Source organism: Bos indicus, chromosome 13 (assembly GCF_029378745.1).
Source record: "Bos indicus isolate NIAB-ARS_2022 breed Sahiwal x Tharparkar chromosome 13, NIAB-ARS_B.indTharparkar_mat_pri_1.0, whole genome shotgun sequence".
NCBI classification, from domain to species: Eukaryota; Metazoa; Chordata; class Mammalia; order Artiodactyla; family Bovidae; genus Bos; species Bos indicus.
In genome coordinates this window covers 47,116,527-47,131,860 of record NC_091772.1, presented here as the reverse complement: position 1 = coordinate 47,131,860, position 15,334 = coordinate 47,116,527, and the positions used below count along the sequence as shown (strand labels likewise).

General features: G+C 43.0%; 1 protein-coding gene across 1 annotated transcript; it reads right to left on the bottom strand.

Annotated features, from left to right (window-relative positions):
* Nucleotides 1-7,550: 7,550 nt before the first annotated feature.
* Nucleotides 7,551-12,582, bottom strand: PRND (prion like protein doppel). The gene is made up of 2 exons (XM_019973351.2): nt 12,503-12,582; nt 7,551-10,771 (listed from the first exon to the last, which is right to left on the bottom strand). Exon 2 carries the CDS (start codon nt 10,758-10,760, stop codon nt 10,224-10,226), a length of 537 nt encoding a protein of 178 aa, XP_019828910.2. The 5' UTR covers nt 10,761-10,771; nt 12,503-12,582; the 3' UTR covers nt 7,551-10,223.
* Between the last annotated feature and the right edge of the window lie 2,752 nt (nt 12,583-15,334).

The following is a 15,334-nucleotide window of genomic DNA, read 5'->3' as shown; positions in this document are numbered from 1 at the left end:
AGAAAGAATAAATGACCACCCTCTGGGGACAGCTATTTTTAAAACTAGTGAAATAAACTCTACCCCTAAATGAAATGACTCTGTAGTATAATAAGACTGTGACAGAAGGCATAAAGTTGCCTGAATCTTGTTTAGACTGGCATCCAGATACATGAGAAGATGTACTAGAGTGAGAACATTTCTGGGGGTTCCAGCATTTACCCTGGGAGGAGAGACATGCAAGGCAGGTGGTGAGGACAAGGGAATGAGACAGGGGAGGACAGGCAGGTTCAAGATGGAACACCCCAGACTCACCATGTGCCAGACTTAATCTTTTCCCTTTGCAGTTCTGGTTGCCTGCAGCCCATTCCCTGCTCAGCAACTAGAGTCATATTTCTAAATGGAAGCCTGAGGCAGTATTCAAGCTTGATACAGTATTCCTAATACTCTTCACTGTTTGCCCTTACCTACACTCTTCTCAAAGCATAGTCCATGGACCAGTGGTGTTGCCTCACTGGGATCTGCTAGAGCTGCAGAATTTTGAGCCCACCCACCCAAACCTGCTGAAGCAGAGCCTACATTTTACCAAAATTCCCAGTAAAGCTTAAGAAAGTGCTGCCCTGTAGGACCAACAGAATGAAGGAACATTGTCGGTCTTGCCCTTCTCGTTTTCTAGCCTTATGGCATCACTGTTCACCACATGCCTCCACATCTCTATTGAACTGAACAACTTTGCAACTCCTTGAATGTACCTTGGTGGTTTTGATTTGTTTTTTGTGATAACACTGCACTTCCCTATCTTCTTCACCTAGGTATACCCATTCATCTTTTCAGACTTGCCCTCTCTGGAAACCTTTCTTGCTAGTGCCCATGGGTAGACAGAACTTTCCCATACTGCTCAGTCATTACCCACTTCCTCAACAGACTGAGACCTGGAAGGCAGCAGTGGCAATTATTTCACTGTGGTATCTGCAGAGCCCTGGGGATGGTCAGGCATGTGATAGAGAGTCAGTAAAGATCTATTGCTAACTGATCCTAAACTCCAGTGGAGGCCCAGGTGCCATCTCTCTTCTGCTCTGGACCAGCTCTTCCCAAGCCCACGTGCCACTGGGGGTCCATCTGCATGTGAGGAGAGAGATCTAGAAGGCAATCCTCAATCATCTACAGCCCTCAACTTGAAATGACTTCATCTCTGACTTGAGAGGGTTACAAAATTGCCTATGGAATGAATTAATATTTCATTAATTTATAATGTAAAGTTTATAAATTTAAATTAGTTGTCCTGGAACCAGTCACAAATGACTATGACATCTCTTCTCCCTCCACAGTCAACTGCTAGTTTGAGACTAGCCAGGTATACTAATCATGTTTTTGAAAAATTCTGCATATTTTGATGTTTTGATATCCTAAAAATACTTTTCTGGCTGGGGAAAGACTGCCCTCTCAGGACCAGCCAATTTTTAAAGATAGCAAAGACTTAGCTGAGAGAAGTGGAGCCTTCTCTCTCTCAGACCTGCGCATTCCTACTTTAAAGAGTTGGGAACCAGAAAACTAGAGAGCAGCAATATAAGCTCAAAGTCCCCTGAAATTATTCAGGCTAGCCAATCCTAAGATGTTTACTGTATCCTGTTTTGCCCTTCCTGAGGAAACCCCAATCAAAGTTTCTGACTTGGGCTCTCCCTTTGCTCTTGCTTCTGTTTCCTAACCAGTCTGGTGTTCGTTCTGTGACCCTTTGGTGCTGGCAAGGTGTGTCTCTCATTTCTAGGGGAATTGTGATCCATGACATTGACTTCTTGCTGTTGTCACTCAGTCATCTTCATAAATTAAGACCAGGGCACAGAACACCAGGTCACTATTGGTAAATGGTACAACCCATTTACCCAACTCCCAGAGAGCTGGCCTAGCAGTTTATCTGTGGTTGTACATGTATGTGCTTGTGCCACCAGAAAGTAAAGACGCAATAGCAGGGATATTGCCTTACTTGCCCACCATTATAGCTCCAGCACAGAGTGGACCGACACATAGTAGTAACTCAACAAATGTTTGTTGAAGGAAGGCATGCCCAAGATAAGGCATGAAAGGACATTAGCTAAAATGGCTAATATAATTTAGGAGCTGAGCTAGTGCCCAGAGGAAAATTACCTGTAATTCTAAGTAAAAGCCATCTGCTAAGGCAGAGGGCCAACGGCCTTGAAATATAGATGTGGGAACTCCACAGACAGGGTCAGGTCCTGTCCTGAGAGAGAGTCTGGCCGCTGGGCTTATGGAGACTCCATCTGCACAGGTCAGTCTCTTAGCTGAGAGCAAGCAGTTCACTGACCACACTAAGATTGAAATTCCGGATGGGACATTTTAGAACCTGCTCTGATGACAATAAGCCCAGAAAAGCCCATTAAGTGTGAGTGGGGTGGGGGGTGCTCTCTCCACTTTGGCTGTGCTATGTAGGCCAAAATCTGAGGGAAACCCACCAACTCTTTGCCTCTTGCTCATCTCTATTTTATTTTTCTTCAGGGGAGCAGAAGTGATGATGATGTTTGGTTTAGGCACAAAGAAGGATAGATAAAATGAGTTTTACAAGATGCTAAAAGAGTTCTGGAACCAGTTCCAATGTGTGTGTGCTGGGGCATGGGTTGGATATCCCCACACATCTGAGCAATTCTCCAACACCAACTGGGTGTTTTGGACATAATTCAGCTGAATTTTGACAGTATCTGCTTGGATATCATGTCAGATCCCACAGATTAAGGGTTCATCCTATAAGACTGTCTGCTCTCCACCCCCATTTCAGATACAAGTCCCAAGTCCAGGATGTCATCTGTGCTTCTGACTGACCAACAATAGATCTGAGTTTCCAAAGACCTACTCCTTGAACTCAACTTATTTACCTAAGTGGCTCATGATATTAAAAAGCAAATACATCACTTTGCCAACAAAGGTCTGTATAGTCAAAGCTATGGCTTTTCCAGTAGTCATGTATGGATGTGAGCGTTGGACCATAAAGGCTGAGCGCTGAAGAACTGATGCTTTTGAATTGTGGTGCTGGAGAAGACTCTGAGAGTCTCTTGGACAGCAAGGAGATCAAATAAGTCAATCTTAAAAGAAATCAACCCTGAATATTCATTGGAAGGACTAACGCTGAAGCTAAAGCTCCAATACTTTGGCCACCTGATGCGAAGAGCCAGCCCATTGGAAAAGACCCTGATGCTGGGAAAGACTGAGGGCAGAGGAGGATGGGCAGCAGAGGATGAGATAGTTAGCATCACCGACTCAATGGACATGAATTCGAACAAACTCCAGGAGATAGTGAAGTACAGGGAAAACTGGTGTGCTGCAGTCCATGGGGTTGCAGAGTTAGACATGTCTTAGCAACTGAAAAACAACAAAATGGCTCACAGAACTCAGAAAAACATTTTACTTGCTAGATTAACAGTTTATTACAAAACAATATGACTCAAAAACAGCCAGATGGAAGAGATGTGTAGGACAAGGGATGGGGAAGGGTATGGAGTGTTCGTGCCCCTCTAAGTGCATCACAGTCTTTACATCTCCACATGCTCACTACTGGGAAGCTCCAAACCCATCCTTGGGGGTTTTTATGGAGGATTCATTACATAGGGTATGTTGATTAAATCACTGGCATTTGGTCATTAATTCAACCTCCAGCGCCCTCCTCTCCCCAGAAATTAGGGGTTGGGACTGAAACCTCCAAACCTTAATTCATGGTTGTTCCCCCTGGCAACCAGTCCCCATCCTTGGGTGCTCTCCAAAAGTCACTACATTAATATAAATCCAGTAGTTGTAGAAAGGCACTTGTCATTAATATCAAGACACCTTTGTGGCTCTCAAGTGATTTTAGGAACTAGGGGAAAGGACCAAGTATTATGACAAAATTGTTTTAATCCCATTGGAAATTTTTCTAGTCACTTAGGAAGTTCCAATGTTTTAGGGATCTGTGAACGAGTAACCATGGATGAAGACCAAATATATATGAGAAATGTATTTGGTCATCTGAATGACCAGAAAATGACTAAATATATTGATACAAAAGAGGCAACAGGCCCCAAATGTACTAAGCATGTGTCACTAAATTGAGATTTAATACCTAAATTGATTACAATTTCAACCTCTCCCCAGAGTGGAATCTTAAGCCAGTCAATCTGGAATTACTTGGTGAAATGAAGTGAAAGTCGCTCAGTCACGTCTGACTTTTTGCGACCCCATGGACTATACAGTCCATGGAATTCTCCAGGCCGGAATTCTGGAGTGGATAGCTTTTCCCTTCTCCAGGGTATCTTCCCACCCCAGAGATCGAACCTAGGTCTCCCACATTGCAGGTGGATTCTTTACCAGCTGAGTAACCAGGGAAGCCCAAGAATACTGGAGTGGGTAGCCTATCCCTTCTCCAGAAGATCTTCCTGGCCCAGGAATTGAACCAGGGTCTCCAGCATTGCAGGTGGTTTCTTCACCAACTGAGCTATCAGGGAAGCACCACGAATTACCTAGTAATCACTAGTAATATAATCTGCCTGTTAGGCCCCTGCTGTCCCTTAAAGAAAGGCAGCCTTGCCACAAACAATCCATTCTTTGCTGGTTACTTCCTTTTTCCACCCCACTTCTGTCTATAGAAGCCTTCCATGGAGAAGGAAATGGCAACCGACTCCAGTATTCTTGCTTGGGAAATCCTATGGACCGAGGAGCCTGATAGGCTACAGTCCATACGGTCGCAAACAGTTGGACACAACCTAGCGACTAAACAAGTCACTGTATAAAAATTTTGTATATTAAAAAATAAAAAAATATAAAAGTCTTCCATTTTGTACCGGTCTTTGGAGCTCCTTTCTATCTGCTAGCTTGGATACTGCCTGATTCAAATTGATTTTTGCTCAAATAAACTCAAAATTTTAAACATACTTCAGTTTATCTTTTAATAACATATTTCTTATAAATCACAGCACTGCAGATGTTATAAAGCTCTATCATTTTGTTCTTGAGTGGCAAGTAAACTTGAGTCAAAACAGCCAGTTAAAAAAATTAGAAACCCGAATTATGGATTTAGAAATTCAAGGAGAAATTCAAATGTTCAAGGAGAACACAACTACAGGTCCTGCCTAACCAGGACCCTTCCCTGGATCCCTTCCCTCTGCTTAGTCCTTGAACATCTCTTTCCTTGATGTTGAACCTTGTTGATTGAGCCTAGAGCCTTGTTGGATGCTGATGTCACCTCTGATGAGCCTTAAGCGAGTAATTCTTCCTGTGGATAGTATCGACTGAAAAAAAAATGTTTAACATGAAAGTTGTGAGTTAAGTTTTATTTAGGGCAAAATGAGGACTACAGCCCAGGAGACAGCATCGCAGAGAGCTCTGAGGAACTGCTCCAAAGACACAGTGGGGGAGGCCGGTATATAGGTGAACTGGTGAATGTATGCCGTCAAGCACATGTCTTGGCAGAAGTTTGCTGCTAGTCATGAGGAACAGATGTCACCATTAATGATTTTAGAGCTTTTCTAGATATGAGGAGATGGAAGAATTGGGGCTCATAAAATCTTCCAAAAATATCTAACTATTTGAAGGCCTGTTCTGCCAGTTTCTCCCAGAGCGTAGAGTGCCTCATTCCTGGTCTCCCTCCTGAACTCCTTTCAGTGTGTGTTGAAGATCAACGACTGCAGCCGCTAGAGAGTTAATCCTTGTAGAGGCAGATGGCAAGTCACAATTTTTAGCTAACAGCAGTTCCCCTGCCCCCGCCCCAAATCTTTCACCCTCACACCTCCATCTATTCAGGGACACCAGCTGTGTTAGGTCCTCTGGTCCTGATTTGTTTCCAGCTTCCTCGAGTTCCTTTCTGGCCTTCTGCCAACTTCCCTGTACAACTTAAGGCCAAGCCTATGGGAGTTAAAACAATTTGTATTGTTTAAGAAGGCAATGCTTTCCTACAAAAAGATGTGGAAATTCCAAGGGAAGATCAGGGAGGGGTGGGTGGGGGTTGAGTGGATGAATGAAGATAAGAAATTCAGATGGAAGCATCTTGGGGATTCAGGAACATTCAGGTATTGGAGGATAACCTTTTTCTGGGTGGTCAGCTTTGGCCTGGATGCAGCTGCCAGGAAGATCCTTTTGGGAGTAGGGTGATCAGTCTGAGGCCTCTCATGGGTACAGGTGAAGGCTCCCATTGGCCAAGGGAAACAGCTGAGTCTGTTTTTCTGGAGCAGGTTTTTGATGGGATTGGCTAAGAGATGTCAAAGATATATCATCTTATTTACATGTTGCAGGTGTCTGTTTTTCCCAGTAGTATAGGAGTCTGGCTCCCTTCTCTTCTACCTGTGAGGCTGGGTGCCCAACTGAAACAGGGACTTCTATGGACAGTGAGGATAAGATAAGGACAAGCCCTCTGCTGTGCCTGACTGCATGGCCTTCTGGCAGAAAAAGTGGACATGCAGCCACTGACCTGAGCTAGGATTATCAGAGGTCTGCTCTTCAATTGAGCAGCACCTGAGCTTTCAGTTGGGGAAACAAAAAAGCCATCATGCCACATCTGTGTAAGTTTTCTTGATTACTTGCCTGGCATATGTAGTCTGCCCATGTGTTATCACTACCCGCATATAGGCACGTGGGCCCCACTGTCAGCATTTCAAGTGGAGACCCTGGCAGACTCCAGAGTGTGCCACATAGCAACATGTGGGTATTAATATCTTAGGGCATCCTTGTCCAGCCATATACAGCACATGCAGAAAAGATAGAGATGAAAGATGTGACCAAACTGGAAGTGCAAAGTTAAGGCCAGGGGTCCACTTCCCAAAGTCAGTCGCTTGTTATCAGAAAGCTTGAGGTAGAGAGTAGGGGCAACTCAAGACAAACTCATGGCCACTACCTGGGACACACCTCGTTAGGACCACAGGGTGGGGTTTCTCAACATTGCCAGTCATATCCTAAGCCAGGTGGGGTGTGAGGGCTCTGGGAAGATGCTGATTGTCTGCCCAGACAGCTCAGAGGAAAGGAGAAGCATGGGCTGTTTACACTGCATGTTTGATTTCTGCTTCTTTTGATTTTTACGACCTGGAGAGCATTCTTGCTGGGATGCAGATACTTTTATTTCCTATTTTACTGAAGATCAATAAAAAGGCCAAGACCAAACATCACACTGTGCTTCTTCTGCCAGTTAGGGAGTGTGGAGTTGTGCAAACAAACCACCCTCTGAGCAGAAGCCCCCACACACTCTGGCTTTCCAGATGTTTTGGGCCGCGGACTAGGTGTAGGATGGAAACTGCTAACAGTTTTACAATTTTCAAATAGTCTTTATGCTCAGAAATTAGTTGGGAAGATTTAGGTGCATTGTGTGCAAAGTAGAAAAGATGCTCAAGCACCATTTGGAGAAAAGGCAGTTGCTGTAACTTAAATGACATAGAGACTTTTAAAGTTAGCACAGTATACTGCAGGGGGTAGCATGAGAATTGCTCCAGCTATTTAGGAACATAATCTAGTCATGTCTAGAAAAACTTAAATTATACGTAGCTTTGTTCTGGAAATGTTGCATGTATAAATCTACTCCACAGAAATAAAAGTAACAGATTGCAAAGTTGTCTGTACATTGATGTTTATTGTTTGCAGTGGCAAAAAACCGAATGAAGGTCCATCAACAAGGAAACGATTAAATCAATCAGGGTCTGGTCCATGGTATAGAATATCATGCCACATCCTAAAGGACAAGTTAACTAACTAGGTGGCTGTTGCACTAGGGTGAAGGTGATAACACAGTGAGACAAATTGCAGAAGAATAAATGCGAGTTCTATGATTACAGTATTTTTAAAAAGTGATCAAACAAATAACTCTCTATATGAGTACAATGAAAGCATGGAGGCTACATCTCAGGCAGGAAGGAGAGTGGGTTGGGGAAGGCAGCAGGAGGCAAAAACCCCTAAATCATAGAAAAATGAAAAAAGCATAGAACAAAGTTGAGCAAAAATTTAGAATATAAATGATCACTTAAATTATCATTGCAAATATGTACATTTGTATATGCAAATGGTAAGGACTAGGAGGTTATAGGGCAAAATGAGAACACTGACAATCAGATCCTGGAACTGTGGGCAATGTTTGGTTTTGGATTTCTGTTGTAATTTTAGTGTCATTTTTACAATAAACATATTTTTAAAATGAATGCTTAGAAGGGACAAGAAATCAATGGTTGGTGAAATTATTCACTTTTAAAATGACTCCATCAAGAATAATTCAGAAATCCTTCACAATGTCTTATACATAGTAGGCACTTGACCGACCTTTGCTAAAGTGAAAAACTAGACTCACAAAGCCTTGACTTTATCTCATAATTCATAAACATGAGCAAGGATGTTCAAATACATATGGAATCAATTTAAAGTTCCAATAATAAATTTGACATTTAAATCACTATATACCAATCTACTACACACCCACTTAAATCTGGTTTCTGGAACTATTAATGAAATGAAGAAAGACAGGAATTATAGAAAACGTACTACATCACGGCTGAGTGTTTTCACATAAGAAGTGAAGTCATTTTACTTACGAGGCTGTGTGTGCCCTTATAATTAAACTCAGGAGAGCCGGGACTTGAAATTTTAACATCAGCCTATAGGTACTTTGTTGTTATTGCTATTGTTATTATTAAAATAGTGACATGTAGGAAATAACCTGTATGTGTTCTGGACTTTAGTCTTAGTTTCTGATCTAGAACTCACCAGGACTGTGGAAGATGAGCATAGTGCCATCAGCGTGAAAGCCACAGAGGTGGGAGTTCCTCAGGAACTCCTGCATAGGAGCTCCCTGAGCTGTCAGGGCAGGGAGGCAGGTATCCCTCACACCCAGGGGAAGGTGCTGGGCTGTCTGGCCTCCAAGTCCTCCACTGACTTTCTATGTAAAAACCTTCCAACTGTATCCTTGAGAAGAACACTGATTAGCAGTGGAGATCAGAACAAAAGGTACCATTATCAACAGTCACATTTTAGAATACTTTGGATAAAATTGCCTGACAATGCACATTTTTTCACCAATTGATAATATTCAGCAACTTTTATCACCAAATATGTTTCAACAACTCCTGAGGGTGGGGGCTGGGTACTCTGAGCATATCCTCAGAGAGCCTCTGGGGGCATCTTTTAGAGTATTAGATTCATTATTTTTATTTAAACTGTATTGATATTTTGTAATATAAATGTAGTTTAACTAATGATAATTCCTAATTATGGCATGTATGAATTCATTACTTGATCTTCTTAAAGATATACTTCATTTTTAACCTTTCTACTGAGGAATTGTGTTTTTGAAGCTGTAAGTGGTTCGTGGAAATGATGGCCCCTCACCAAAGTGGCAGTAAGAGAATGACCGGAGATTGTATGGAGCACCTGTATAAAGGGGATATATTTAAAGATGCATGTATACCTAAAAACATGCACACAGGGTTGGAGGAACATTAGAAAGGAAATTCATCATTTAGAAATAGTTTCTTAAATACATTAACTGCTTCAGAGATGCAAGTAGCAAATACTTATACTTCTTGTGAAAAAACATCTTTGTGCCATAGATCTAGACTACTCCAGGAATCAAGATGGTAATACTTCCTTACTAGGCAATATGGACATTTGTCTAGATTTTATTTATATTTTAGCTTAATTTCCTTTATTATACCTTACTTTAATTAAACTAATTAATTAACTTCCATGTAATAAATTATCAAAAACATGGCCATCAGCATCAGTAATTTCGTATTTCCAAAAGTATAACCGTACAGAGCAGGAAATCTGGGTTAGATAAGCCAGGGTTGAATTATGGCTGATACTTTCTGTTTTACTTCTTGGAGCCTCAATTTTCTCATCTATACCAAGAGAATAACACCTATTACACCTACCTTAGAGAGTTGTCAGGAAGCATTATGAAGTGCTTGGTATGGTCCCTGGCACATTCTTTTATCTGCTTACCAAACATTTATTGCATAATATGGTGGGCCAGATGCTACACCAGAGTTGAGAATGCAATGATGAACAAGCCAACTTTAGGTAGAGCCTGGAGAGGATTGATACCCACACATTTATCAAATATAATCAAGCACCTGAGTGAATACTTGGGAGTGCTATTTAAAGCACTGAAGAATCAATCACTGCTCTTTGGTACCTTCAGAACACGTGGGGTTTGGGGTTAGAGGAGAAGAACTGAAATAACTTGCTTATGGTTTGCTTGCCTATTGATCTCTGTGGCTGCCAACCTGCCTGCAAGCTTATTTCACAATAAACCAAATGAAAACCAGCAGGCAGAGCATCATGGGCTGGTCCAGAGTGACCCTAAGTCCTGCTCCCCTTTCCAACCAAAAGTCACAGTGCTTGGTGGAGCAGAGCTCCCTGATCAGCTGCCACAGGACCTGCTGGTAAAGCTTGTTGTCTTGTTTCTCACGGGACAGTTCCTCTTGATTCGCCGCCTGGGTGGCATTAATGCAGCTGGTGATAAACTTTTCCTTGGTGACATTGGCCTTGGAGCAGCCGTTGTAATGGATGCCGTCAGGAAACTGCCAATAGTTGGCCTCATAGTACCTATTGCCCTCCACTCCAAAGTCGATATCCAGCTTTCGGCCTTGCTTGATGAAGGCCCCTGGGCGGATTTCCGCAGTGCGGGCCTCCGTGACCTGGGAGGTACTTGGCAAGACCTTCCGGTTCCACTTGATTCTGTGCTTTATGCCTCTCGCCTTGACTGAGCAGAGTTGGCTAAAGAGCAGGATACATACAATGGCCAACCAGCATCCACCCAGATGTTTCCTCATTGTGTCGGGATCTGCAACAGAAAAGGCTGGAGCAGTTAACTTCCTCAGTGGAGTTCTGAGTCTCCATGTCCCCTCCTGTGTGTAGGAGATTCTTTGGGAGGAATGTCATTCTTGCACCCTTTACATTTTTCCTGAAACATAACTGTTTTCCCAGTCTTGGTCTGCATAGGGTTAAGTCAAAACCAAGTTTCTTGCTCTGGCCTGGAATTACACCATTCAGGATAGTGATCTTGGTTTTCTCAGACAGATCAGAAGTTGCAACAGGCAATTTGATTATTCGTGGATATCTTTTCTAATCACACCCTGGGGAGAGTGGGGTCCCACCCTCTTCCCTCAACCAGCTTCTTATTGCATGTACCATGCCAGCTGCTGACATTGCCTAACTTAATTCTCACATGGGGTAGGTATGTTATTATCCTCACTTTATAAAAGTTGTATTGGGTTTCAGAAGTTAAGTAATTTGCCCAAGGCCACACAACAGCAGGGAATGGAGGGCGGATTTGAATCCAGCCCTGTGATGCTTTTCCCAGGTACCCAAGGGCCATGTCCCATTACCCTTTTGAGCTGCTGAAGGGGATGGTGCTTTTGAGTTACTGGGCATGAGGTTAAGTGAATAGCAGCTCCGATGGCCCCTCAGTTAAGTGAACAGCAGGGCCTATGAAGAATTTCAGAGGAAATGAAATAAGAGGAAGGACAAGAGGGCTTGGGGAAGCACCAAGAGTCAGGCTGGCCCCAGGACATCTGAAAGACTGCTGATGACCTCAGGAAATATCCCTCCCCCTTAAGGCCCCCAGTCTGGTAGTTAGTCACAACTAGTTCCTGAAACTACAATAGCTATTGTGGAACTCCATCTCTTAAGGTCAAATATTCAGGGCATTCAGCACCTGGACCTTTGTCCATGTGGATCAGGAATACACAGAGAGTTACAATAGCAGAGCCTGCTTAGACCGTCTTCTAGAAGATTTCCTGAGTTCACCAGTGCCAGAGCTGAAGGAGGTTGAAAAGTTTATCTTGCTTAGGCCCTAATATACCCTCCCTGCAGTATTCCTTAAAATGATTAGTACTTCTTTGTTTGAAATGTTCAACTCTAGTGTGACACAGGTTCTTATGCAGAAAAATAGGCAAGATGCAACCTAACTGCATGCACATCCACGCTTCTCTGGACTCCTGCAAAGAGGCCTTTGCTGACCTCTCTTTACATGCAGACATCACCTAGTCACTGTCCCAGGGTGGGCATGAGTGTGCCAGGCAGCAGCCTGAGCACCCAGCCTTCCAGCATCCCACTCATCATTGCCCACCAATCACAGTGAGCTCAGACAAGCTTTCTCCAAAGGGATCCAAGTGTGAAGAAAACATTCATTAATCTCCTAAACCTATTTCATCAGCCCATACCCCTTGGTAGGAGAAGCCTTAAATAAGAATAATGGCATAAATTATGCATGCATCAAATTAAAAAATAAAAGCATAGAGACCTTGAGAAATAAATGAGTCTTCAGAGGCAAGGGCTTAAAAACAAAAGAAAATCCTAACCAGCCAACCCTTAAGCTAGCATTTTATTATAGCACCAAAACATAGACAGGAACCCCAGTGATGTTTGAATCTTCTCTCAAGTGTCCCCAGACTTGGGACCCATCCCAGGAGGTGAGAGTCAAGAAATCACTGCATGGTTTGTAGTGGTATTAAAAATAAACAGCCCTGGCCACAGAAATGGTTATCACACATAAACTCTGCTCCCCACATACCTTAGGGTCTCTCTGATGCACCTCTGGAGCCACGGGCACCCTGTCCTCTTGTGCACCTTCTGCACATACTCCTGGACCTGCCCAGCTATGTAGGAGCTGCAGGGGGAGGTGCATTCCTGCTGCTTTCCAAATATGGGAGCCTTTCTCTCCTGGCAGGACCAATCAGGGGTTCCCAAGTACTTCTTTGCCTTGAGACGGATGGGCCCTTTCATTACTCTTTACTAATAAACACCAATAAACACCATGTGAAGAAGTTGGTGAAGTCCAGAAAGACATGAGAGGTGCCTTTTATTTATCTTATTTATTAAAAATATTTTAAACTTACTATTTCTGTTTGATTAAGGAGGATATAAATGAACAGTTAGATGAAGAGGTATACAGGGCATGTCTGGAAGGTTTCCAAGCACAAGAGTTCCCGTGAGTGTGGGGTTACATCACTCTTCCTGAATATGAATTCACCAACCTTTCCAGGTTGAAACTCTGAAACCCATGCCAGAATCAGGTGACAAACCAAATACTATAATGAAAGATGTTCCTCTCACCCCTATCACTCAGGAAGTTATAGGGTTTTAGAAGCTCTGAGCCAGGAACTGGGGATGAAGATCAAACATATATTTCTTACTATATCAGAATGTCACAGCTGTACAGATAAGTGGCTGTATCTGTTCAAGGAGCCTGGTTAGGGCTATTTTAAGACTGATATTTGGAGAGGTGACTTTTAGATTGAAAAGAAAAAATGTTAGAAGGAAAATGCTTTTCCTTCAACATTTATAAGAAGGTGTTTTATTTATTTAATTTTTAATGTTATTTATTTTCTTTTTTAACACCAAAAACATTTTGTATTGGGGTATTAATTATGTTATTACCATATGTTCTATAATTATTAGTTGTGTTATTAACAATGTTCTGTAACTTTGAGCAGAGTTCCATGTGCTATACAATAGGCCTTGGTTGTTTATCTATTTTAAATATAGCAGTGTGTACATGACCTTCCCAAAGTCCCTACCTATCCCTTCCCCCCAGCAACCATAAGCTTCTAAGTCTGTGAGTCTATAAGAGGGCGCTTTAAACAAGCCTTGTTGGTTATGCATACTGTCCTTCACCTAAAGACCAGTTTCAGAAGCCAAGGGGCCTTTGCTAGGCAGCCTCTGTAGGAAGGATCAGGTTGGGAAGTGGGTGAGATACCCATTGAACCTCGTGACCCACAGCCTGGACCTACAGGGAATGGGGGAGCTTCTTCAGAGTAGCTTCCTTGGAAAGCAGGGCTAATGTTGGGTGGAAGACAAATGAGAGCACTTGCCAGAACTTTGGGTTGCTAGGAATGGTTAAACCAATCAATTATTCCAAAGGCCAATGAGTTGAATATTTATAGAAACCCAAGGGACAGAGACAAAGGAAGATGAAACCCACACGGTTCAAAGATGGTGTGGGTTGAGAGTGGGTTTCCTCAGAGTGCCTCTCTCTAGTTGTGCCCAAGCCTAGCGGGGAGAGACCTGGGAGATCTGCCTCATGTGGTACAAGGGGTTGTGCATGGTTATCAGGTGAACACACAGAAGGGACTTAAGTGTTCCTGTTACAATCATTACTGCAACACCAAATCAAAAGTGACTTCTGGAGGTGAGACCAGAATGAGATTTACCTGTGAATAGAATACCATTTTCACCCTGAATATGACCCTATCAATGGTCCCCCAAATTCACTTCAAAGCCCTTTTTTGAACCATGTTAAGTAGTTTCTTCTGGAATGACCAGCAGATGATGCCAGAAGAGTTTACAAAGACATTTCACCCTGGAGGTGGAAAACCCCAAATCAAATGCTGTCCCTGCAGGGCTTCTACGCTAGGTGGATTTTTGGCTTCCACATGGACTTTTCTTTCTTCTCTGCTTCTGCCTTTAAATTTTATTCATTTTTCCTCTCTTAGAAAAGAATCTTTTTCATTTTCTTTCTAGAATCATAGATATTTTGGTTTTGTGGACATATGCACACACACACATTATCAGTAGTGGAAAATTAGCATAAACTATTTGTGAAATGCAGAAGAGAGGAAGAAAAAGACTTAATATTTCACTATCCAGAGACAAATGTCAGTACACGTTTGTTCAACATAATAGATGCTTAGGGTAATAATTAGGTTTGGGATGTTTAGAGCTGGAAAGGACTCAAACTCCTCTAGTCCAGCTCCTTCACACTATAATGTCATGGGGCCCAGAAAGTCCCAAGGTCACCCACCCAGGAGGCTGTGTTGCCCCTCCGGGCCCATTGCCCTGTTCTGAACTCTGTGTTCTGTCCACCCTGCCTGTCCCCATCTGGCGCAACCACCTCCAGGGCCCCTCCCCTCCAGGCCTTCCGCTTCTTTCTTTTCCCTTGGGGAGGACTTTGCCCAGAGGGTTGTGGGAGGTTGGTTTAGAGATGATGAGGCTGCAGATTCCTCTTGTCAGCGAACAAAAGGCTGTTCTTGGAGGCACAGAGGAGTGTAGAGGGCTGTGAAACGTTTGAGAAGATTGGAGGAGCCCTGGAAGCTGCAAATGAAGCAAGAAAACTGTTAACCAGATGCAGAGAGTGCAGAACTGCTCTGATCCTGCCCCACACCCAGCAGATGAACAAACAGACAAGGAATTAGTGAGAGAACATTAGTTTCTTCAAATGAGCTGAAAGGCCAGGGCTGGGTGAATTGTGTCTTCCAGCCTTGAAAATTATATTAAGACAATAATAGAATTTTGATCATTTTTGAGAGACCTTGGAGAATGAGACTGATTCCACCGAGTTGGGTGCTCCACGACACAAAGACTGTGATGTATTTCTCTGCAACATTGTTGTCAGCCAAAATCTGGG